Source organism: Diplotaxodon limnothrissa, linkage group LG1, assembly GCF_057381915.1.
Source record: "Diplotaxodon limnothrissa isolate DT_005_m linkage group LG1, D_limnothrissa_male_GT1.1, whole genome shotgun sequence".
Classification (NCBI taxonomy): Eukaryota; Metazoa; Chordata; class Actinopteri; order Cichliformes; family Cichlidae; genus Diplotaxodon; species Diplotaxodon limnothrissa.
The window spans coordinates 18554345-18580794 of record NC_140596.1 but is presented as its reverse complement, the minus strand read 5'-3'; the positions used below and the strand labels follow the sequence as shown (position 1 = coordinate 18580794).

Genomic DNA, 26450 nt, shown 5'->3' with positions numbered 1-26450 from the left:
TAAGGAAAAAAACAAAACTTTTACAAATTCCGGTAACCTAACAATCACCGCCACAGTCAACAATCACAGTGTGAATATCTTGGGATAAAGCCGGTCTTTCTTTTCCTTGTGTTACCTGCCAGGAGTTTTCGGTTCTTCCTCTTCCGCTGTAGCGCTGCATTTTTTTCGGACATGACGCTTGAAACGGAGATTGGCTAAGGCAGAACAAGCCTCGCCCTCTGACCTGCCCTCCTGCACCCCTCAAATCTCGTAAATACATTTTCTTCCTTGTAGAAACTATTATCACCGTCGGTAATCCACGCCGGAGGAGCTCCAGGAGGTTGCAGAGGTGCTGTTAGGTTAACATAATGGGGAAGATTGAGTGGGCGATGTGGGCTAATGAGCAGGCTTTGGCGTCGGGTCTAAGTGAGTATGAAAACTTTATTATTATGGAGGGAAAGGAGGGGGGGGGGGGCGGTATTTAGCGTGTTTCTTGTCTTATTCGGTTACATGAGCGGTTTAATTCAAACAGAATATTTTCAAAGGGAATTATACTTTTAGCCTCTTGTCTAGCTCATTTACAGAGTGTTTCTGACAACATAATAAAGCACAGTTTACCATCTCTTTGTTTGTGCAGTCTGCTGGAGTGTATAATTTTAATCTTATCTTCCTGTTTTCTTCTTTCAGTTCTCCTCACAGGAGGAATCGTAGGCGTTGCTGGACAGTTCAGAGGGTGGCAGTTTGCTGCTTATGCAGTGTATCCTTTATTTTCAGTTGTATTTTTTAATTGTGTCTGGATTTTTGGCTTATTAAGCTTTTTCTGTGTTGTAGAAATAATAATATGCTAAATAACTTAAAATAAAGTACAGATGTTATTTACGTCACAAAAGTCTCGATTAGAACTGATATAAAGTATGTATTCAGGCTACAGTTTGCATACAGGAAGCTGACATACTTATAACAAGTAAATACATTATAGGCTACACAGCTAATACTAGAGCCTTTAGCTTTCTGGTCTGTATTGACGTGATAGAACAGATGATGTGATTCATCTGTCCTCCACTACATCTTAAACAGGCTCTGTTGGATTGAGGTGTGGTGATTGTGGAGGCCATTTTAAGTTCAAGAAACCAGTCTGAGACTGCGTAGTGCACTGCCCAAGTGAAATGAGCAATTACACTGTAGCCATGCAGGGACACATATGCTCATCAACAATACTCTGCTGTTACATTCAAATTATACTAAAACAGTAACGATTCGTTAAATGATGTGCCAAATTTTGACCCCACCATCTAAATGCTGCAGAAAGAGAGTCATCGCCAATCAACCAGGCAATATGTTTTTTCCAGCCATGCATGTCCACTCATGGGCCCACTGTGTGCTCTGTTTACTTTTCTTAGCTGCACAAATTGAAGCCCGTGTGGTCTAAAGCTGCTGACGACCATTTGCTTTTTCTTTGACAGATTTTGTGCTCAGAGATCCTTCTCTGCACAACATGTCATTTTAGTTTCTATTGCATTGTTGCTCAATCAGTGCAGCCATTCCTCTCCTATCTTTTCCATCAGGAAGTGTTTTCGCAGCTCAGTGGGTGAATTTTCTTTCTCTCTAAGGCTTATTTAAAGTTATTAATATATGTCAAAAGGCATTTTGTTCCGGCCTCATTAGTGACTGAATTGGTGTTTTTATTGACAAGCAGTTGAATGAGTGTTATTAATACAATAACTGTCAAATGTATATGATGCATCACACAGTATGTTAAGCACAATTATGCAGCAAGTTAACATCAAACCTGACCAAATGTTCTAGTATTATGGATTTAACCGATGCTGTGCTTAACAATGTTCACACTGACATGCAAGAACATTATTTCTTTTTATTCATTAATGGCAAAAATACAACATGGGAAAGTACTTTCTTTTCCCCCCAGTAGCTATTCTTATGAAATAATGGACATATTCTCTTTTGTATTAGAAACAATGCTCTCATTCATTATTGTCTTTGCCTGCTGAACCGCTCAGCGTCACCAGTGTTTATCTCAATTTCACTTCTCAGACTTATCTCAGTGAGCATTCTTATCTGACTTCTTTTGGTCCTGTTGACTTAGTGCACTGTGTTTACTGATGATGATATATTGTTTCTGTTTTTATGTCTGTGTGACACTTTGCATGTAAATAAAGAACATTATTTTAAAGAAAACACCTTGACAGATAACTAGTGCTGCTGGGGTGTTTGTGTGTCTACTTGAGTATCCCAGAAGCAAGAGGGCCAAGGGCACGAGTGTGGAGAGAACGTAAGCAAACACTATTCATTTGGATGTGTGATGGACTTTAATGGACAAGTTCTAAGTTGCTCATGGTTGTGTCTTAATTTCTCTCAGAGGCCAGTACTGCTTCACTGTGTGCGTAAAAGCCTTTGGACCACTGACCAGGAACTACTATGTCAGGGCATTCTTACATGCTGCGTGAGTTCCTTATCTCAGCTGCTATCTTTGCCAAACAGCTTTCTATCACTGTCGATTAGTCAAGAATTATGACTTGGTTTATTTTGTCTTTTGTCATCAAATTCCTTTGTTTTTGTTTTTTTCCCTCAGCATCTGTGTACCTGGAGGTTTTATGCTTGCCACTGTTCTCGGATGTGTCTGCCTTGGCATTGCCAGCCTCATCTACCTTGCAGTAAGTTTGCAGCTTTTAACGCATTTATTTTTCTTTTGTCCAGCAAGTTAAATAACTTTTTGATAAAGTTGTTAACTGAAGCAGGAACTGGCCAGTTAGTGGAAACAGGGAAATAGCAACAAGGAAGAGGTTGTTTCGTTACTGGCACCTCTGTTGAAAGATGTAGTTATGAAATCTGAACAGTTAGGGGTGTGACTGAATTCCTCAACACCTCTGTGGAAGCTTTCGAGGTTGCACTGTTTATTTTTATATTTTCTAAACTACTGTGAGTGTCAAAGAAAAGGACCAGTAATAATAATCTTCCTAATTTTCAGACTTGAACAGTAACGTTCAGTCATGCTTAACTTAATCATCCACAAGCCAGTCATTGTTGATTTGTCATCTTCTTGCTTTGTAGGCCGCTATACGAGGCGAGCATTGGGAGCCCATTCTTCCACGGAAGGAGACCCGAAAACCAGTTGCACAGAGCATCAAGAATCCTCCTCAGAATCCACCACCAAGACCTCCTCCAGAGATGCGCAGGAAACAAGCAGGCGACCTTGAAAAATCAGCCTATGACAACCCCATGTCTGTTACTGATGATGAATAAGCAGTATAGCTTCAGTCCATAACCAGTTACAGTTGGAGTTTACTGGATTGTGTAACTCTGGATGAACAACGTTTTTCTGAAGTTTAGTGTTTCTGTTGACCGGGCAACAAGTTAGACACACACCTCCTTAACTCAACTCAACTAAGAAAAATGGGAGGAGAAAATGAAGGAAATAATTTGTTCAATGAAGAAAGAAAAATCAGACAACAGAATATAAATGTAAACACTGTAGCTGCTAAGTGTCATCCGCTAACAAATATTGTCAATTTGTTTTAAGTTGTTCTGCATCCAAAATAATTACACTGTGTTTTAACCCTTTATGTATTTCTTAAAAAGCAGCTCATCCCAATGCTGTTTAACAGCTGTTTTTGACTGTATCTGGCTGACATTAAGCCATTTATTAAACTTTTTGCTAGCATTTTCACTGTGTTGTAAATAAACTCATTTTATCCTTTGACTCATTATGTGTTGTAGGCGTATTCTTTAAATCTCTATTCTACAAGGTTTCTGTGGTAAATTATTTTAAGCAATGCAACTTCCCCATTTTGCAAATGTACACAATTTCAATATGTCAGAATTTCCCTTTCTTGTCTCAGCTGTTTCTTTCTTCTGCATTTTTGTCATATTGCCATCAATTGTTGGCTTACAAAGGGAAAAAAATCTTAGGATCATTCATTTGGTTTAGGTGCTGGTTGTCAGACAAGTTCTGCATGTTTATGTATTGTATTATATCTTTTGTTACCCCTCATGTTTTTGTGTGTGTGTGTGTCACAGCTGACCTGTCAGGCAGCTGGCTATCCCTATTTTTAGCATTTTTAATGTATATGTTGTATTTTTAAAATAATCATCAAGACAATATGATTCATATTTTCACGGGTTCTTTATGCTGCTAGAAAAGTTGTTTGTCTTGTTTATAAAGTAGGTTAATTCTGCCACCTCCTGTTCAACGAGAGAACTACAAACGAAGTTGTGCTGCATTAGATGTTGATCCAAAGGCAAAGTAAGACTAGTTATGAAATCAGTTTCGTTGATTCATTTGTTATTTTTCAAATCATTCAAAAGAAATTATAAAACAACTGATCTTAATTGTAATGCTCATGATTTTTCTTTAAATAATGAAATAAGTGTGGAAAATCTATAGAAACACATAACTTAACAAATGTCAAAATAAGTTCAACTCGTATGAAATTCAGATGTAGGTCATATAAACACATTTTACAAGTTCTGATAATTTATCGATAAATCTAGCGTCATTAATTGCGCAAGTTATTTAAATTGCATGGCTTTTAATGGCTTGGGTTGTGTATTCCCTAGTAGGGCTGCCACGATTAGTCGACTAGTCACGATTACGTCGACTATCAAAATCGTCGACGACTGATTTAATAGTCGACGCGTCATTTGAAGCTTTGTAAGATCCCAAAAGCAGGAATAAGTAGCAGGATTTAAGAGTGTAATAACGGACTGAAACAGAAGATGGCAGCACTGCATGTACAAGGATGCCAGCTGCCGTTAAACCCCGAAGAAGAAGAAACTGTGTCCCAGAATTCATAGCGCGGCCCAGCGCAGTTGTCAACAATGGCGGCAGCTAGTTAGTTTTAATATTACTCTTATTATTCTTTCTGGGTCACAAAATAAACGTTTAACATATTTTCAGGCGAGAATGTAGCTGTGTAAACCTCAAATATCTGCTCAGTTTATCAAGACACCACATATTTTCAAAAGCGCTCCGACGTTTTCGGAGGCGTCTGTTACCCACTAGCTCGATAGCTAGCCGGGGGCCATGAGAGCACCGGACTCCCGGCAGATCGTTTTCAAACCCACCGCCCTACTTAGGTTAAACATATACAAGTCACTTAGATAACTTAAAAATGTTATTGTTTGGCTTTTTTCAGTATTTTATTTGTTCCTGAGTAAATCGGCTGAGTTTATTAAACTCCACCGAAACAATCTGCACATTTAATTAGAATTCAATTAACTATCATCTTGTCTTTATTTTTAGTTAGCACAGACCTTAAACACTTAAAGCTGTAAGCTAATGATAGTTATATAAGAGCAGATGCTGCTGGTGCAATAAGCTGTACTTTTACGTTCAATGGATGATGATCTGATTAGTCGACTAATCGCAAAAATAATCGGTGACTAGTCGACTATCAAAATAATCGTTTGTGGCAGCCCTATTCCCTAGTAGACATATATCTTGCTCTCCCATCCTCTGTCTTGCTAGTTTGACAATTTATTGCGTGCCTGTTCCTGTTCTTACGTACTTTGCGTAGTGACAGTTTTATATTTATTGTTGCAATTCCTCATCTATCCTATGGATGGCAGTAACACACGGAGAAGCGCAGAAACATTTCGATGAAGAAGAAAAGGAACCCAATGGAATTCGTCCTCAGTTTATTAGTCTGCTGTGTCTGTCTGCTAGCAAAACAACAGTTTTAGTCGTTAATATTCAAGTGTATGTACCTCATGAGTATCAGAGAATGTCTACCCGGGCTCTTCGAAGGCTTAAAGGGAAACAGCGAGGCCAGGAGGCGTTAGACTTGGGGGATCTAACTTTGGGTGACACCCCGGAGGAGCAGGCTGAGGCTGAAGAGGAGCAGTTGGACACGGCTAACGTTTCTCCTTCCAACAAGAAAAGTGACGGCCGAAAGGCAAAGAAAAGCAAGGCTCAGAAAAATTTCAGCAACATTTACGAGTTGGTAAGGTGACGGTGTAATCCACCAACTCATGCTTATCATGAAGTTAGCATAAAGTTAGTGTCTTAATGGCAGCTGTTTACGGCTAGCTCTCTCTGGACTAGCCGTATGACATGATGCCCAGCTGGCTGTCGCTTTAGAAAATCGTCCAAATGTAGGCTCTGTCTATACACAGCAAATCCAGCATGTCCAAATTAACACTGTTGGATTTGATTTCAACACTATTAAAGTGTCTATATGGGTCCACACCAGAGAGTGTTAATTTAACTCTTTTTGGAGAGTTGGTACGTTAACTCTGATTTAGTGTTAAACACCAAATCTGTCTGGAGTTGATAATTTAACACTTGGTGTTAAGAGTTTATATATTAACTCTCAAAGAGTATTTTAGTTTAACTACGTAAGAGTTATCTTCTAATTCATTCTAAAAAGCGGGAATTTTACTGTTCTGAACTTCTAGAAATTTCTTTTGGAAATAAACATGCAATGGTTTTTGAAAAACATTTATTCTGAACTGTGCACCACAATTTCAAAACATTTTCTGATAGATGTAACAGTATACATGTTCTCACTTTCATTAGTATTTTGTTTATCAAAAGGTCTGACATGGTAAATGCAAATAACAGCATTCTCATCACTTATTTCTTTAATACAATATGCATGTCCTTCATTCATCCCTTTGTGGAACTTCAACGCACTTCTGCTCTCCCCCATATTCCATCTTCACAAGCATATCCTGTGTGGAGATTGAATAAAAATTAGTTGACACTAATTAATGGCACAAATAATCCAGTAAACAATTGCAGCACAGTAAAAAAGAAAAAGGAATCCTCTTTGAGCCATTACTTGTGTAAAGTATTTTCCCAAAAGACAAGGACGCAGGCAACAGGTAATACTGAACTAAATGTAAAACCTCAACCTTTTTCATTTTTACCTAAACCGTGTGCACAAAACTCTGGAGGGATCTATGCTAACGTAGAATCGAGTCAGGACGTCAGCTACTGCTGTTTGCTCGTTTTTTGTTTTTTTTAATGGGAAATCGTTTTCAGGCTTCAAGTAGCACCATTATACCAACATTTCACATTCTACACATTGTTTTAGGTGTATATTTGACCAAAAGTTTGACTGAAAATTCACATGCAAGCTTTTTTCAAGGCTGTGGTATTTGCCCGCAAACAATACCTTTCAGCTAGCTAAAACAGAATATTATGCTATCAGCGAGCAACATGGCTAATGCCTTTCACACAGCTTTGTCTCAACTCCAAAGAGCCACAGAAGTAAAAGCTCATAATAATAATTGAAACAATCTTTGAAAAAATGACTTACCAAGCAGGGCAAACAACTCAAATATGTAGAGCAAAATGTTCTGAAACGGCTTCACTTCAGCTTCGATTGGAGCCGTGCTGGGGGCGGAGTCTGTGAATTTACTCTGTTGGTGTCATAGCCCCTCTAGGAGTTCAGAGTTAAGAGGTCAGGAGTTAATGTTTCCATTGTAACACCTCCAGATTTGACAGAGAAACACTCATTTTTAACACTCGATTTTAACTACTGTCATTTTACACCTCAGAGTTACATTAAAAGAATGTGACTCTGCTTAGAGTAAAATTAACTCTACTTTTGCAAGGAGACTATTAACACCAAAAAATTTAACACTTTTGAATTTGCTGTGTACCATCAGAACGAACACCGCCAGAAAAGGTCTGGTATTTGTTTTCAGCGCGTCACTATTCTTTTAAAACTTACCTTTAAAATGCCCTGTACGGCTGATTGCACATGGACCGACAATCGACAGCTGTCGGTGTGATTCCTCATCAACACGAACATAATCCTAGTGGGTTGGGAGTCGTACAGGCGCTGCCTTTTGTACTTACTTCTACTTATTGTGAGACCGTGTTTAATATAACTAACTGAAACCTACAGTGCTGTGAAAAAGTATCTGATCCCTTCCTGATTCCCCCCCTATTTGTCACACTAACATGTTTTTGGAAACTTTGGTTTAATTTTACTTGACAACCAGGCTTGATTACTGCCAGACCTGTTGAATCAATAAATCACTTAGATGAAACTGAACCTGTCAGACAAAGTGTAGTATGTAGGTTAAAAGATCTCAAAACTCAACACAGTGTGCTACCATCTAAAGAAACTAAAGAACAGATGAGAAACAAAGGTGGAAAGGTGTTACCAAGCCCTCTTAAGGCCACAGTGAGTGTCATTATTCATAGGTTAAGAAAACCTGCCACAGTGGTGAACTTGGAGTGGCTGGCCTACAAAAATCACTCCATCTGTAACTCATCCAGGAGGCCACAAAAGAGCCCAGAACATCATCTAAAGAACTGCGGGCATCACTTGCCTCAGTCTGAGATGCTTTGGCATGACCTTAAATAGGCCAGTAATGCTTGAAAACCCTGTGAATTATAACCACAGTTGAAGAATTATTCCATGGCAATGTGAAAGACTCATTCCCACTTTGCGGTTCTTGCTGCCATGGGTGGCACAACCAGTTATTAAATTTAGGGCTAATTACTTTTTCATAGGACAATAACTTGTCTTAACTTAAGGCCATGAAGGAAAAATATTTCTGTCACAGTGTCACCAGCATTAAAGGGTTTCTTTTGTTTGTTTGTTTTTAATTTTCAGCTCATTTCATATCAATACTGTTTACATAGATCAGTTTATTTAAATTCTCCATTGATCAGAATAGAACTAAAAATATGAACTCCTCCCACAATTTAAGTCACAATTCACCCACAAGCTGTGGTTAAAATGTCATCTTAATATACCTTCTCATCATGAACACAGACTTTCGTGTATTAGGTATTGTTTTGTGTTGGAGTTGTAGCTGTGCCGTGTTGTGACGGGATGCTTTCAGTGCCAATGTCCTATTTTTACCAGATCGGTAGTACAGACATCGAAGGAGAAAAAATTTCAGCTGATGAAGAGGCAGAGAAACCAAACAGAAACAAAACAAGCGACCCAGCAAAGAATGACAATAGAGACACCGATAAACTGGATCAAAAGCACGAGGAAGAGTCAGCCAAGGTAAAATGAAAACAAAGCAACAGTGATGCACTTCTGCAGTCTTCTAGGTCTGTGGAAATCTGATCTTATTGTGCATCTTCTCTTTAACAGCCCCCTGGAGACAGAGTTAAAAAGAAGAAGAAGAAGAAAAAGACAAAAGTGACATCAGAAGATGGACAGGTAACATATTTACTATATACACTATTTATTTAATTAATGCTTCAGAATCAGAAGCTAAACTCACAGTATGCATAACTTGATCCCCTCTTTTTGAACTGACTGTGTGTATGTGCTTTACATTCAGGAGGCTGCAGCAGATGATAACATTGATTTATTGCTGGAAAACTTGGAGCAGTCTAACGGTCTGAGTTTGCAAAATGACGATTCTGGAGTGTCAGACAGAAGACCTGTGCTACATGTGGAGCACAGGTGAGGACATGTTTGATCAAGACATCAAAAATGGCACAAAATGATCCTAATAACACACATTAGGATCATTTTTCATTAACCAAACCTGACCAGCAAGGTGGCAGAAGCATTTATCTTTCTATATATATTTGTACACAAAAATCAGTTTTTTTAGCATACTGCATTAGTTAGAAAATAATAACAAAAAATTCATTCATTTTATAGCTTTAGGATTTTTTTTTAAACAGTGGACAGCTGAAATTCCTTGATTTAGTCAGTTTTAGGTTGGTTTGTTTAGTTTTTAGCCTCAAACATAATTTCTGTGATTCTGAAATGCTGCCATGTGGTGGCGCTTGGCTCACAGAAGAAAAACAAAACACAATAAGGCCATTAGTCGTTCGGATTGTACAACAGTTTATTAATACCAAAGTGCAAAAAGTTAAAATGGTTTAGAAAATGTTGCACAAGACAAATCACCAGTGTTGGTGGCAAAGCATCATTTGTTCCTTTCTGCATTAAAAGACTGTTACAGAACAAACACTTTTTTGTACCAGTAAGTCAGCTGGGTGGTTCCAAATAAATGTGCAAATTCTGCACTGTCAAATTATAATGTTAAGGTGATTAACAGCCACTGAGACATTTCCACTCAACTGTATTTTTCCTGTGGCTTTTGTGAGAACCTTATTTGCTGCTTTCAACTCGCAAAAATACAGTTAATCGTGTGAAACTCGTCTGTGCCCAAAGCAGTAAACAATTACACTGATGACCTGGTTTTATTTTGGTTCTGTACTCTGACTGATATAAAGTCAGCTTTGAAATCGGGTGTGCTTCTGGTACGACCACTTCTTAATCTCAACACTTATATGGTGTGTTTCTCATGGTCCTCAGTGAAATTGTCTGCTGTATGATATTGTTTTGAAATTGAACTTGGATTTAACTGGAATGCATTTCTTCTACCAGTTCAAAGTGAATTTCATTTTCATTTTGAATTTCTGTGGTAACTCAGGAATCTCAACTCTGAGACGGAGCTGAAGAGATATTTTGGGGCTCGAGCTGTTCTAGGGGATCAAAGGTAATAGCAAAACCTTTTTTTTCTTTTTCTTTTTTTTTTTTTTAAAAAGTAGTCAGTGCCACTTTTTTAAACAAGTAAATGAATTATATCATCTATAGTTTAAAATATAATCTTGCACTTTTTTTTGTTAGGCCTCGACAGAGAAACAGACAGTTTCACCGTAGCACTTGGATGACCAGTCCAAAGGACAGCTGGCCTCGCTTCAGCCGCCCAGGTATACTTTTATATATTAATTAATCATAAGGAATTTTATGTGGCGTGATTTGCTGATAATTTCAGTAATACTTTTAATGATGCTGATCAAAGGTTGACTTTGTGTGTCGCATGCTGCTGTTTGAAACTAAAACATGAAAAGTTTCGTGATTACCTAATGGTTATTTTGGGATACGATTCAAATGCCAAAACACCCACAAGAACACTACTGATGACACTCAGTGTATAGGCAGCTTTCTGTGTAAATAAATGTTTAGTTAGATTGGTGCACATGTGTTTTTCAGTTGTCCCAGGATGAGGACAGTTTTGCCTGTTAAGCTCTTATATGACACAGCAAAAGCAGAAGACACACAAAAGCACACATAGCTGTGATAAATTAGTTTCTACAGCAATTTATATCAATCAAAAGCTCCTGATCTATTCTCTTTTAACTATACATAATTCAAGCTGACAGGCACATAATGGTGTTAAGACCTTTTCATGCTACTTTATCTTGTAGTTTGAAGGAATTACATTTAGGGTAAAAGTTCTAAACTGTGCTAGTTATAATAGATATTTAGGTGTAACATGTAGTGAATGTTATTTGATACTCCCATCGTAAGACCACCTCATTGTGAACATATTGAAAGTTATCGTTGATGGGTTATTTAATTGTTCAATTTCGATTCTTACACTTTGTTTGAATCACATTTTTCTCATCTAACGTAAAAATCTTTTTTAATATATTAAAAACATTTTTTTCAATATTTATCAGTTGTTTATCAGAGTGACTTTAAATGTAACATGAGTTGTGCTTTTCTTTACGTGATGCTTTGTTCCTTCCTGCCTGACCTCTCCGCAGGAATCTCAATGACCTTACTGGAGACAAAGGACGGCGTTCATTACTTCACGTTTGAGCACAGTCGGGAATACCAACAAGTGCAGTTCAAGTTCCTGGATGCCGTGGAGTCCATGGACCCCAACAACATTGTGGTAAATGAAATTCTTCATTTGTGTGTGTAGACACCGACGACTGTGTCAACCTAAATGTTGGCAACTAATTTTTACTTTAAAACATTTAAATCTACACTGAAAAACTCCAAATATTTTAATCATTTAATGAATAACGTGAAGCAAATGCAATGTAAAGATAAACTAGGTTCATGATGGATTTGAGTGTGGAAAACAAGAAGACTAAAGACGCCAATAAGGTGTGTGTGTGTGTGTGTGTGTGTGTGTGTGTGTGTGTCCTTTCTGATCCAGGCCCTGCTTCAGCTTAACCCCTACCACATCGATTCCTTGCTGCAACTTTCTGATGTCTGTCGCATACAAGAAGACCAGGAGATGGCTAGGGACCTTATTGGTGAGGATCATTGGATGCTCTGTGTCATGAAATACATTGTTTTTTTTTTGTTTTTTTTTAAATGATGATAGCTGGGGATCCACTCTGTTCAACCACAATCTGTTAAGAGCAAATGACGCATCTAGCTTCAAGGCAAACTAATGATCTGCAAGTACGATGGTGATTTATTCAGATATCTTTAGACTGTAATGAAATTTTGAATCTTAACTGGGTTGTGCTTCATTCACTTGTTTGACCTGCACCCACTCTGGCGTTCTGATCTCAGTGACTTAATACACAAACTCTTTCTGTTCTTGCTGTAGACACGAGGTTTTGGTACAGACATGAAATGCAGCCTGTCTTAAGGCATTATTCTGCCTTAAGACAAGCTTAAGTGCATGTCTGTTGTTCATCATCACTAAGAGGACCGAGCATATACTGTACTTTTTTTCAGTATTAACTGATTACTTAATTTGTTTTGGTATATGAATACCTTTAGAATTCAAGCTTTTAATGTTCCATTTCTTTCAGTATAATTACAATTTAAAAAATGTATTTTATCATCATTTGTAAAATGGAAAAAAAAAAAATCTGAACTCTCGATCAATTAAAACCATTTAAAGCAAAAATGCTGGGCTTTCTAAACTATAGGTGATGATGATGTAACATGGTGCCAATTGAGGTTTTGTCATTTTCTTTTTTTTTTTTTAAACCGTGTTGCTGGTATTAAGTTGACTTTTTTTCCCTGTTTTTTGTCTGTTCTAATCAACTAAATGTATTCACTTCCAATATCTGATGTTTTGTCTTTGTAATAATTTCAAGTAAAAATGCATTTTACCTCATTTCTAAACTGTCTTTCTCCACATTGATTTATATTTGTAGTTATTTCAGAGGTTAGGTAGTTCCTTGATATACTGTGAGTAAACAAACTAGCCACTGTTAACAAGTCAAAATTCATGCAAAGGACAATGATGGGTTTAATTTCACAGGCGCCATCCTATTTATGTCTCTGAAATAGTTTGTGTAGAAGACCACAGGGATACTTTGTCCTCTGCAGGGATAATTTGTCTGATTTACGTAGTAACACGGCGCCAGCCAAATGCAAGCTGAAGGCGTAAGAGACGTTGTTTTCACTGCTGGTACATGTTCGTGTACCAAAACTTTAAAGGTGGAATGATGCAGCCTTGTATACTTATTAATAGTCATTTCCTAAGTAAAACATGTATTTTTGTTTTTTCCAGAGCGAGCTTTGTATAGCTTTGAGTGTGCTTTTCATCCTTTATTCAGTCTGACGTCGGGCACCAGCAGACTGGATTATCTGAGACCAGAAAACAGGTTGGTTGTTCCCTTTTGTACTTTTTAAAAATGTTGTTACACATTGTACTTTTGTTAAACATCTTGTAGACTCTACAGTATAGTTTTCAACTTAAATTATATATTTATGAAGTGATTGAACTCAGCAATTCAGTAATTCAATCTCCCCTGTTTGCAGAGCATTTTATCTGGCTCTGTATAAGCACATGATGTTCCTGGAGAAGAGAGGATGCCCAAGGACAGCTTTGGAGTACTGCAAACTTATCCTGAGGTATAAAAAGAAAAGCTTAAAACGTGGGAAAGGATAAGCTACATAATTAGATATGAGGCATTTATGATAGCAATAATAATAAATCCTCACTCTTCCCCATTCAGACTCTTCCCCCTTCAAACAAACTTTAACTGATGTATAAAACATTATGTTCCAGATTTTTTTTTTTTTAACAGCTAATTTACAGTGCTGTGAAAAGTCTTTGACCTTTCCATAACATTATGGACTCTTGTGAAAAACCGAGTGCACCCAATGATTCTATGACTTTGTTTAGTTGCATGTTTTCTGTGACTTTATCGCCTTTCACATTTTGGCCTCTTGTCTGTATAAAATTGCTTTAGTTCAGTGATATTTGTGAGGAATTATTTATGCACACCTCTCTTAAAGACCCGCTATAGCATTTCAAGTCTGGGTGAGGTCCGGCTGGGCCATCTCAACATGTTGATTCTTTTCTTTTCAGCATTTAGTTATAGATTTGCTGCTGGGTATGGGATGATTGTCCTGTTATGGATGACCACATTTCAGTCACACTTAAATTTTCAAACAGATGGCCTCACATTTGACTCTAAAATACTTTTCTGTAGAGGTTTTTTGTGACATCATAAACACAGTGATTGAGAACTCTCAATCACATGGTACACATGGTCATATTGGACATGGTACAACCACTGCTCACGGGGCAAAAATGTGTTTTGTCCAACTGATTTGTGAGAGGTTTGCAGAGGTTCTTTGCAAGATGCCAACTTCTGTACAAACACTCACCACGCAGTAGTCGGTGTGCTCCATGCAAACTACTGACAATCAAGTCAATCTGCTAGTGACCTGTTGCTAAGAGGTTTTTGCTGCAGGATTAAATAACTTTTGTTACCAATTTCATCCGGTAACTGCCAGCAACCACTTGGAAAACAGTCAGGGAATACATTTCCTTTGCAACCAGTGGTTGCCAGATGGATGTTGTCCAGTGTCTGAGGTCTTATTCACTTTGAACATCACAGTAACTGTAAGGTGGCCAGATTCTGTGACTGCAAAACTAAGCCTAAATCATCACCTCCAGCTGTGCTTTACAGTTGGTATGAGATGTTTGTGCTCATATGCTATTTGGTTTTCACCAAATGTGGTGCTGTGCATTCGAGTCAAACATCTCCACTTTGGTCTCATCTGTCCAAAGGACATTGCACTAGACTTTTGAAACATTGTTCAGATGCAACTGTGCAAACCTAAGGCATACTGGCGTGTTCTTTTCAGAGAGAAAAAGCCTTGTCTTAACAACGCTTCCAAATAAACCATCTTTGTTCAGGCTTTCTTTTCACTGTCATTAGCTTTGACATTTAATATTTTTTGCAGTTTCCCTGAGCATTGCACAGTCTAACCTTGGGGTGTATTTACTGGGACGTCTAGTCCTAGGAAGATCGTGGCATTTTGTAACGCACTTGAATGGTCCAAACGTTTAAACGGTCAAAACTGCTTTTCTCGAGGTGCTCGTGATGATCAGTTAATCAGCTGCATTTGATTAGCAACACCTGGCTGCTAGTTACCTTCTTAATTGCTGAGGAATTAATGGGCTGATTGGACATGTGAGCAATAACGATGAAAGAACACGATCTGTTTCTACTCAAAGAGAGAGGATGCACATTTAGACGCTTTCACTGTCCCATTACATGAAAAGTATTACATAAATGACTTTCTAGATAAACAAGAGGAACCTTTATTCTCTTTATAAAGTAAACACTAAACAGGCAAATTTGTTGAGGCACCTTTTTTATGTGCACTAATGTGGTGAGACTGTCTGCTGATAACGATCCAAGATGGACTCGGAATTATTTATAAGGTCAAAAAACAACTGAACATGTGTTTCAGACCATTCATTCAGGTCATGTATTGAGATTCGGGCTAATATCATGACCCGTCTTTTACAAATAATAGAATTAAACTTTTATGGAGACATAATTTAAAAACAGTCCATGTGTTTATATCATTATCTCTTATGTTAAGAAATCACTTACCAAAAAGCTTTTCACGAAGTGTTCCTGTGGGGACACTGCTGCCATAAGCTTCAGCTTTGCAGACTATTCATATAGTTGTCAATATTTTTTGTGATTTTCATCAAATTCTGGCTTCCTGATTTAATGTTCCGGCCTGAAGAGCAGCAGTGTGGTAATAAAAAGCACTGGCCCTTTATCACCGGCAGATATTAAGTCACTGTTTGCTTTAACAGAATCTTTAGCACGTTCAGCTACACATACATTATATGAGATGATTAAAGAAGATAAGTAATAATCTCATCTGCTATGATGTTTAACACACAAACTTTATTTGTCGTTATAATCACAGTTGTTGTTAAAGAATTTATTTTTTTGCCCTTAGGTTGACTTTAAGCTATTGTAAAAAGAGACTTGTGTGCATAGATTAATACCTCCCTCCTGGTTACTTCAGTTGGTTTTCTGCCTGAGGGTCAAAATTTACTGAGGAAACAAACAGCAAAGCAGTGGTGTTTTGGAGCTGTCTGGTTTCGACCCTCTTCATTAATGCCGTCTTTACTAAATATCCCTAAATGCCATAACCAACAGTGGCTGTAATGTCTGAAACACCGTAAGCAGCCCAGATCATCGTGGTGTGATAGTTTTATTTGTACTTAGTCTAAGACACATCTTTGTCATGGTTGTTTTATATTCATTTTTTTTCTTCCCCATTTGAATTAGTTTGGACCCGGACTCTGACCCTCTTTGCATGCTGCTGCTCATTGATTTCTTGGCACTTCGATCCAGAGAGTACCAATCCGTCCTTCAGTTATATCAGGACTGGGAGGTAAAGTGTGCACTTACGTTCTGTGTGCGTGCCGGAGTTAGTGTGCCACTGTTAAATTTTCAGTCTGTGACAGGAATTGTTTGTTTTTGCTTTTCAGGAGCACAGAAATCTGTCTCAGCTGCCAAACTTTGCATTCTCCACTGCCCTTTGTCATTTTCATCTAAGTCAGCAGGAAAATATGGACCCTGAAGAAAGTCACAAACAAAGGCACAAAGCCGACCAGCTGCTGCAGATTGCCCTCATCATGTTCCCTGCAGGTTAGACCCTCAGCAATGAACTGAATCAAATGGTTGCCCTTTATTTAGCTCTTCATATTCTAAGGCATACTCTAAAGAATTTTAATAACTTCCAGGAATGTTACCATTCACCTTTTGAAAAGTGTAACTTTGTAATTCCCTGCCCTTTAACGTGTTCCCTTCTCCCCACTATAGTCTTGATGCCTTTACTGGATCTGTGTACTGTGCAGCCAGATGCCGCAGTCACCTCCCATAGCTTCTTTGGTCCAAATAGTCAGATAAGGTAACGTATACTCTCTTTATTTTCCAAACTATTGCACAATGCAGGATTTTAAAAACAATTGAAACATTTTTTTCTTCCATCTTTGTACCCTCATGTTAAAGCTCTTTGCACTTGTTCCATCTTTAGGCAGCTGCCAGCTCTGGCTGAACTGACAGGTCTGTATGTGGGGAGAACTTGCACTCTGTGGAGGGAGGCTGCAGTAATGCTTTGGCTGGAAGAGATGGTGAAAGAAGTGCTGCGACGAGTTGATGCCAAAGACCCTGTAGTGGAGGACTGCCAAAACAAGTCAGCTTTTTTTTTTTTTTTTTTTTCCTTGTTCTTTTGTTTTTTTTTTAAACATTGGAGGCATTTGTTGATGACAAAGAGAGGCAAAATTAACTGTGGGCTGGGTCTTACCTCTGCACTTAGTATTCCTTTAATTAAAAGTACATGCCTCTCAAAACCTTCCCCTTCATGTCTTTCTAATAGGAGAAAGCAGAGGTACCAAAGTGCACCAAGGAACATCCATCGCCATGTCCTACTCTCTGAGATCAAAGAAGCCACCTCAACTCTGCCTCTGGTAAGAAACAATCACCATCTGCACCTCAGCGTCTTCTATTCTGAGAACTGCACACAGCAAATTGCAAGTGAAGTGTAAATGTTTTGTATTTTATTTTTTTGTTTTTTTTCCTCAAATGTTCTTGGTTACGTTATCTTGATTAGGGTGCTGAACAGTCTGAGGCACCACCCTGATAGCAGAAAGCATACTCCAACCATTGCTAGTGACACATCTCAGTGTCTTCAGTTCACTCTCCAAATCTCTAACTGTAAATCACAGAATAATTGATCTCAGTGTCATTGTGGGGAAATGATTCCCTGTGAACAAGCACACAGTCACAGTGAAAAGAAAACATAATCTCTGGCAGAACCAGATTATGGTGTGTGGTTAGTGGAAAGCAGTTAGAGCAAAGAAGACCTGTGAGAAGCAATAGCTGTTTTACAAACTATTAAATTGTCTAATAAATTTTAATTTAAAGGTTTGTACCAAATGTAGTTTCTTCAAAATCACATGATTACAGCTGTATTTCATTGTTACGTTTCGGTGTTGTCAGTGTGTTCTTTTTGGCGTGACTGTTATGTGTTTCCTGTTTTACTTTGAAAGTCTGTGTTATCTTAGTCTCGTCAGTTCACGTTTCCCTGTCTCGTCAGTTCTGAGTTGCCCCAGCTGTGTTTCCCTCTTGTTGTCCATTTTCCTGATTGCTCCCTCTAGGTATTTAAACCCTGTGTTTCAGTGTGTCATGGTTGCGATCTCCCCCGTGTTGTAAATAGATTTGTCGATACTTTAGTTTTGGGATTTTGGTGGAGAGCTGTAGTTTTTTTCTCGTGTGTTTTTTTTTTTTTCTTATTTTTATTTTCATACGTTGCACGCCGGTTGCCTAGGCTGGGGTGTAACATATGGGGGCTCGTCCGGGATTGCCTTCGCTGGGGGGTCCGGGGACCGCCCCAGCCTTTGTCGTCGCTGGAGGGTCCGTGGGACCGCTCCAGCCTTCATCCACCTTCGCTGGAGGGTCCGTGGGACTGCTCCAGCCTTCATCCGCCTTCGCTGGAGGGTCCGAGGGACCGCTCCAGCCTTCGTCGTCTGCTGGAGGGTCAGTGGGACCGCTCCAGCCTTCATCATCTTCGTCTGCCTTCGCTTCAGCTGTCCGCCTTCGTTGGAGGGTCCGTGGGACCGCTCCAGCCTTCATCCGCCTTCGCTGGAGGGTCCGAGGGACCGCTCCAGCCTTCGTCGTCTGCTGGAGGGTCAGTGGGACCGCTCCAGCCTTCATCAGCTTCGTCTGCCTTCGCTGAGGGGAGGGTCCGTGGGACCGCCCCAGCCTTTGTCGTCGCTGGAGGGTCCGTGGGACCGCTCCAGCCTTCATCCACCTTCGCTGGAGGGTCCGTGGGACCGCTCCAGCCTTCGTCGTCTGCTGGAGGGTCAGTGGGACCGCTCCAGCCTTCATCGGCTTCGTCTGTCTGGATCAAACTTTTCACTTGGTGTTAAATGTTTGATTTTTGGGTGGGGGGAACTGTTACGTTTCGGTGTTGTCAGTGTGTTCTTTTTGGCGTGACTGTTATGTGTTTCCTGTTTTACTTTGAAAGTCTGTGTTATCTTAGTCTTTTCAGTTTACGTTTCCCTGTCTCGTCAGTTCTGAGTTGCCCCAGCTGTGTTTCCCTCTTGTTGTCCATTTTCCTGATTGCTCCCTCTAGGTATTTAAACCCTGTGTTTCAGTGTGTCATGGTTGCGATCTCCCCCGTGTTGTAAATAGATTTGTCGATACTTTAGTTTTGGGATTTTGGTGGAGAGCTGTAGTTTTTTTCTCGTGTGTTTTTTTTTTTTTCTTATTTTTATTTTCATACGTTGCACGCCGGTTGCCTAGGCTGGGGTGTAACATTCATACTCTAACAGAAGTCTGCTGTTCTCCAGCTCGCCCAGGTCATCGCCTGTAGATTTTAAACTATAAAAAGACAAAACTTTTTTTTGAGCAGTGTAGTTTATTTCTGAGCAGTGGACTTTGTGGACAACTTAAGTTTTTTTTGTTTCTTTTTTTCTCAAATTACTGAAGAAAGAGGCCAGACTGCTTAAAATCCATCCATCATTTTGCACACAGGCATTTGATAACTAGCTTTTCTGTTCTATATTCATGTATTTTTGGGGGGATTTGTTTCACCACCAGGAGGTGACCACTCAGCCTGTGATGGGGTTTGATCCTTTGCCTCCACTTGACTCAGTGATATCATATACACGACCAGAAAGGTAATTGTGGATCCTTATACTTTTTTTTTTTTTTTTTTTTTTTGTCTCAATTTTCATTTTAACTTCATGACTTGTTTATTTTTGGGTCTGCATATAGGCCGCGTGTTGGTGCATCCAATGAGAGTACACTCTCACTGTTTTTCCGGTCATTGCTGCCAAACTTTAACATTCAGGTGAGTCAGTCAACATCAGTATTTTTCTAGGGTCAATGTCTATTTTAGATTTTATATTGATTAACGCTTGTCAGGAAGCTTTTAAATGCACTCATAACAATTTGTTTTTAACTTGAGTTTTGCCTCCCCTCTGTTTTGTGCTGCGTTTGCCACACAGACATGCAGCAGAGTCTTTTTCACAAGCACACAGACACATGCACATAGCAAAACAGGAGGAAGAGAGAGTAACTAGTTTCTTTGCAAACTGTTAAATTAAGCTATCTTACAATAAAACAACAGACAGATATATCGATTGTAGGTCTGTATTATCTCATTTTCTGATGCACTTTCATTTTTAAGGTGTGCAGTGGTATAGCATTGATTGTGCATGTTGGTTGTGTCAGAAATGAGGGGTAAATGCTGACGTGAAGCTATTGACGATGAAGTTGGGGGAACATTTTGAAAACTAGCCAGTGGAAAAGGATGGATGGATGACATTCAGTTATACTGTAGATGTCCCTCCTCACTCTCAAGAGCATACGCTACTGCTATAGCTTCTCTAAACAGCTGCATAGGCTTAGAATACCATGAAATACAAATAAAGAACCCATAGTGTGTGCATGTGGTAACACCATGTGACTAAGCTATAAGCCCCTGACACAAAACTCACACAAGTTTAAAAGAAACAAATAAGCGCAGTTAGTGAATGAATCATTATGAACTGGTGAACTCAGAGGGCTGTAAAGTGATTTAATTATGTTCTCCTTGGTTCTCTGATTTCTTGCAACGATGTCTGTTGAGTTTACATAAAACATCACTAAAGGAGCTACAAAGCTTTGAATGAGAGTTTACCTGGTAGCTGTTGAAAGGATACAGTTGTGGTATACCAGTGGTCAGAAATACCATTATTACTTTAGTATTACTTTAACACAAAATCAGTGTTGAACCAGGACCACTGCTATGAGTCACACTATGCAGCATAAAGGCCGTTTCACATCGGACACGGCATGCTCTGTGCTCACCGCTAACTTAAGAGCGAAGGATCCAGAATTTGTTGCACTGGCTGCTGAGCTCTGCTTGTATATTGTTTTTTTAGCGGCCGCTCTAGGTGTACTAGATGCACCTGATCTTTGTCGTTTCAAAACGTGTATCTCTCTGACTTTATCTCCTCTCCGAGAGTTTGTGTTGTATTAAGTTCAAATGTTTAATAAAAACGTATCTCTCGTTCATAACAAGGAAAGCTTTGTAACTGTCCCAACTAGTGAAGAGTGTGTCATTTCCACAACACTGCTTTTCCTCCGAGGTCAACAGCGCCTTTGAAAACGCCCTGCTTGTCCCTGTGTAAGCACGTCAACCTGTAAGAAAAGGTTTACTTGGACACACACCAATGTTTTCTTTCATGGTGTGGCAATAAGAGACATGAAAGGGCATTTATCCTTCAAGGACCTGCAGTTCAAAAAAAGCACCCCTCCGACAGCCAAACCCATCTGTTCTCTGATTGGATAGTTAAATTTGTGATTGACATGACATTGACCAATCAGCTGAAAGGAAGAAAAATAGGGTCAAAATCCATACTTGTAAGTTGAAACCTGAGTGCAGAGTTTCAACTTACAAATTCTCCTTACACATAAAAATCTTTTTTACGCACACAAATTCTTTTTACGCATACAAAACTGAAGTACAAAATATTTATGACCACAATTTGAGCCCATATTTTTGCCTGAGAGATGGGACTTGAAGAACTGAAAAATCGGGATTAAAAATGAAATACAATAAACAACTAGAAAGTGCATTTTCTGAAGAAACTGCAGTGTGAATGCTTGAATCTGAATGTATGCATTGAAATGAAATAATTACTGAATTTAAGTTAAAAATTTTGAATGAGATAAAAAAAAAAACCCGAATTTAACCTGAAAACAAAAGTGCTGAACTGCTAAAAGCTGAAGGTTACACAGAAGAAGAAGTTGGAAAAAAGCTGAAAATGTTTTAATTGTAAATTAGAAAAACCTAAGAAATGAGAAAAGAACATTTAGAGTCAGAAAACATCTGAAAGAATATTAAAAGGTCATATTCTTTGAATCACTGAATGACTAAAATGTGATCCCTCCACTTGGACCCACACAGTTTAAAAAGTTTACATCTCTGAGCTTTGAAAGACGAGATGTTGGAAAAAGAACAACGATGGCGACGTTTTGAGGGTAAAATGATGGCTTTAACACTGTGGACACAGCAGCAGTTGAAAGAGAAGTGTTTAAGATTAATTTTGGCAGAGTGGCAGAGAGAGCTCGTTAAGCAGGCAGGTGTGAGCCTGGTTGCTATAGTGACCGCACCCAATGGCTCCATACACACGGACACAGACATGCACCTCACTTTTGCTGCTTAAAATGAACAGAAAAGTCAGGCCGAAACAAATCGTTCCCAAATGAAAAGTAAAAGTCGTATTGACAAAATTCTTTCACTGTGAGCGACAGCAATGTCTAGTCTACCAAATTCTCAGTTTTCATGTCTGTGGAGTTTATTATATGGACGTGGTGACAGTGGAAAGACACCATGCTCTTCTGATTTTCAAACGAACCTTCTGAGCCATTTTAACATTAGAGTCTATGGAAGAGTTGGAGGGAGGAGGCTGTGCATTGGTGACATTTATGAAAGAACCATAACACCTAGTACAATAGTAAACACATTGGATGAAAGAGGACAGCCATGGCTACGTTTTGAGGGTAAAATCATACCTGTAGAGCAAACGCTGCGGACACAGCAGCAGTTTTAAAAAAGATTTTAAGATTATTTTTTTTGCTCCTCTCACTCTAGCAGTTGAGCTGCCTCACTCTAGCCCCAACATTCCGTCCCATACACACCCATTATAAACTCTGAAACGGGTGAAAAAACATCATGAAACTTAAACTGGAACTGAAGAAAAAGTATAATAGATATTGAAAAGATAAATGCAAGTTGAATAGTTGAATGTCTTGTCTTCGTTTTAAAGTTTGAATGGTGGCTCTATGTCAATGTATGTGGAAGTAGTAAGAGTTTAAAAATGAGTAAGTTGAATGAGGATTTGAAGGGTCTCCCCATTGAAATACATTATAAATTTTTGTTGAATAAAGTTGAATAAAATTAAAAATATAAATGTTAAAAATATGAAAAATGGAAGCAGTGTTGTCCAAAAGAATAGGAATCTAACGGTGTTGGAATGGTTTTTCTAAGTTGAACGGTTTTGAAGGAGTAGGATTACAAAAAACGTACGGAATACAGAATAAAATATAACTAGAAAAATTTGCATTTCCTGCGAAAATGCAGTGTGGATGCTTAAAGCTGAAGCTGTATGCAAAAAGTAGCTGAAAAAGCTGAAAAGTTGCAGAAATTGTAAAAACTTTGCAGAAGCAAAAGAAGTTTGCTAAAATGGAATAACTTAGCAGAACTGCAATATCTTAGAGGAAACATAATACTTGGCAGAAATACAATAGCATAGCAGAATTTAGCAGAAATATTGTAACTTACCAGAAACATGATAACTTCTCAAAAATACAAGAATTTAGGAGAAATAGTATAAGATAACAGAAAGAATATATTTAGCCAAAAATACTTAAACATTACAGAAACACTATGATTTAGAAAAATAGTACAACAGAGCAGAAATATTGTGATTTACCAGAGACACTGTGATGAACTATGAATATTGTAATTTTAAATTGAGACTATGTTTTAGCACAAATATTATAATTTGGCAGAAATACTATAATTTAGCAGAAATACTATATTAAGCACAAATCCTATAAAAAGCAGAAATGGTATGATTAAGCACAAATACTACATTTAGTAGAAATACTTTGTTTTAGCACAAATCCCATAAAAAGCAGAAATACTGTACTATGATTTAGTAGAAAAACTATAATTAATCAGAAATACTAAATTTAGCAGAAATACTATATTAAGCACAAATACTATGAAAAGCAGAAATAGTATGATTAAGCATAAATACTACATTTAGCAGAAATACTATATTAAGCACAAATCCTATAAAAGCAGAAATAGTATATTAAGCACAAATCTTATAAAATAGCAGAAATAGTATGATTCAGCACAATAGTAATAAGTTAAACAGAAAAATTGGAAAAGCAAAATGGACAGCTGAAAAAATGCTGAACATGCTGAGGGTCCCTCAAATATACTTGTTAAATGACAAAAATCTGCAAAAAAATTTATTACAGCCACACAATCACAAATATGTACACATGAGGAAACACACATGCACAGAGAGACCCACACACAAGATCCAATTCAGTCAACCAGTCTAAATATATTGAATTTAAATCTTAGAATGAGATCATCCCATTAAAAGTCTCTCTCTCTCTCTCTCTCTCTCTCTCTCTCTCTGTCACACACACACACACACAAACACACACACACACACACACAGGGAGAGAGAAGTAAGTTTCTAGGTCAGCCTGGGAGCTGGTGAATTTGAATCCACCAATCAGAGAGGCTGTGCACTTTTCCCCACCAAAACAGGTGCATCTGTTTACACACGCAGCAGCACAGAGAGACACAGGATTTTTGCAGCCTATTTCTCATAGTGACGACTCCCCTCAAACAAATGACCGTAATTTCCTAACCGTAGGGGCTAGAACGGTCATTCTTACACCGTTTTGTTCAGAAGAGATGGGGGAATCTTCAAGTGTTGACAATTTAATATTAAAATATGAATTTTTAGAGATATATGACATGGATGACTTGTTGACTTAGAAGCCACGAAGGCCCCAATATGCAAATTTGAATGCCTCAGGACACTTATTTGATTGGCTGGGAAACTGTGCAGGCCCTGATTTGAAAATTTGAATGTCTCAGTCCTCACAGAGGATTGGCTGCCTGGGGACCTGGCAGAAATATATAGAAATACTATTATTAAGCATAAATACTACATTTAGTAGAAATACTATGTTTTAGCACAAATATTATAAAAAGAAGAAAAACTATAATTTAGCAGAAATACTATATTAAGCACAAATCCTATAAAAAGCAGAAATACTATAATTTAGAACAAATAGTATAAAAAGCAGAAATACTATAATTTAGCAGAAATACTATTAGGCACAAATCCTATAAAAAGCAGAAATACTATAATTTAGCAGAAATACTATATTAGGCATAAATCCTATGAAAAGCAGAAATAGTATGATTTAGCAGAAATACTGTATTTAGCACAAGTACCGAAAAGTACCAGAAATACTATGATTTAGCAGAATAGTAATAACTTATTGAAACACAAATGCACAGAGGGACACACAAACACAGGCTCTAATCCAGTCAACCAGTCTAACTATGTTCAATTTAAATCCTACAATGACATGCTGTCAAATAAGGGCAGGGTCCTCTCTCTCCCACTAAACACACACACACACACACACACACACACACACACACACACACACACACACAGGGAGAGAGGACTAAGTTTCTAGGTCAGCCTGGGAGCTGCTGAATTTGAATCCACCAATCAGAGAGGCTGTTTACGTTTTCCCGCCAAAACAGGTGTATCTTTTTACACACGCAGCACAGAGACATAGACCTGCTTCTTTCAGTTTATTTCACATAGTGAGGATTCCCCTCAAACAAATGACCATAATTTCCTAACCATAGGGGCTAGAGCGGTCATTCTTACACCGTTTTGTTCAGAAGAGATGGGGAAATCTTCAAGTGTTGACAATTTATCATTAAAATATGAATTTTTAGAGATATATGACATGGATGACTTGTTGACTTAGAAGCCACGAATTCCCCAATATGCAAATTTGAATGCCTGAGGCCACATATATGATTGGCTGGCTGGGAAGCCGTGCAGGCCCTGATTTGAAAATTTGAATTTCTCAGCCCTCAGATATGATTGGCTGGCTTAGAAGCCATGAAGGCCCCAATATGCAAATTTGAATGCCTCAGGACACATATATGATTGGCTGGGAAGCCGTGCAGGCCCTGATTTGAAAATTTGAATTTCTCAGTCCTCACAGAGGATTGGCTGCCTGGGGACCTGGCAGATATATATATAGAAATACTATGATTAAGCATAAATACTACATTTAGTAGAAATACTATGTTTTAGCACAAATACTATAAAAAGCAGAAATACTATAATTTAGCAGAAATACTATATTAAGCACAAATCCTATAAAAAGCAGAAATACTATATTAGGTACAAATCCTATAAAAAGCAGAAATACTATATTAGGCACAAATCCTATAAAAAGCAGAAATACTATATTAGGCACAAATCCTATAAAAAGCAGAAATACTATATTAGGCACAAATAGTATAAAAAGCAGAAATACTATAATTTAGCAGAAATACTATGTTTGGCACAAATCCTATAAAAATAATAAATACTATAATTTAGCAGAAATACTATATTACGCACAAATCTTATGAAAAGCAGAAATAGTATGATTTAGCAGAAATACTGTATTTAGCACAAATCCTATAAAAAGCAGAAATACTATATTAGGCACAAATCCCATAAAAAGCAGAAATAGTATGATTAAGCATAAATACTACATTTAGTAGAAATACTATGTTTTAGCACAAATAGTATAAAAAGCAGAAATATTGTAATTTAGCAGAAATACTATATTAGGCACAAATCTTATAAAATAGCAG

At 38.1% G+C, this 26450-nt stretch overlaps 2 protein-coding genes across 2 annotated transcripts in view; both read left to right on the top strand.

Moving 5' to 3' along the window:
- Positions 1–314: 314 nt before the first annotated feature.
- Positions 315–3466, top strand: cyba (cytochrome b-245, alpha polypeptide). Its single transcript, XM_085354284.1, has 6 exons — positions 315–405; positions 667–736; positions 2195–2269; positions 2357–2440; positions 2570–2651; positions 3049–3466. Exons 1-6 carry the CDS (start codon positions 348–350, stop codon positions 3238–3240), a joined length of 561 nt encoding a protein of 186 aa, XP_085210410.1. The 5' UTR covers positions 315–347; the 3' UTR covers positions 3241–3466.
- A 2092-nt stretch (positions 3467–5558) lies between these two features.
- The window catches only part of tcf25 (TCF25 ribosome quality control complex subunit), a 48893-nt gene continuing 28001 nt past the window's right edge, over positions 5559–26450 (top strand). Inside the window, exons 1-17 of the mRNA XM_085372874.1 lie at positions 5559–5939; positions 8826–8972; positions 9063–9131; positions 9256–9380; positions 10366–10431; positions 10563–10645; positions 11486–11616; positions 11887–11986; positions 13207–13300; positions 13458–13550; positions 16250–16355; positions 16453–16612; positions 16787–16874; positions 17001–17159; positions 17343–17433; positions 19568–19647; positions 19745–19820. Of these exons, the coding sequence (XP_085229000.1) occupies positions 5559–5939; positions 8826–8972; positions 9063–9131; positions 9256–9380; positions 10366–10431; positions 10563–10645; positions 11486–11616; positions 11887–11986; positions 13207–13300; positions 13458–13550; positions 16250–16355; positions 16453–16612; positions 16787–16874; positions 17001–17159; positions 17343–17433; positions 19568–19647; positions 19745–19820 (2049 nt within the window). The remainder of the gene's footprint in view (positions 5940–8825; positions 8973–9062; positions 9132–9255; positions 9381–10365; positions 10432–10562; positions 10646–11485; positions 11617–11886; positions 11987–13206; positions 13301–13457; positions 13551–16249; positions 16356–16452; positions 16613–16786; positions 16875–17000; positions 17160–17342; positions 17434–19567; positions 19648–19744; positions 19821–26450) is intronic.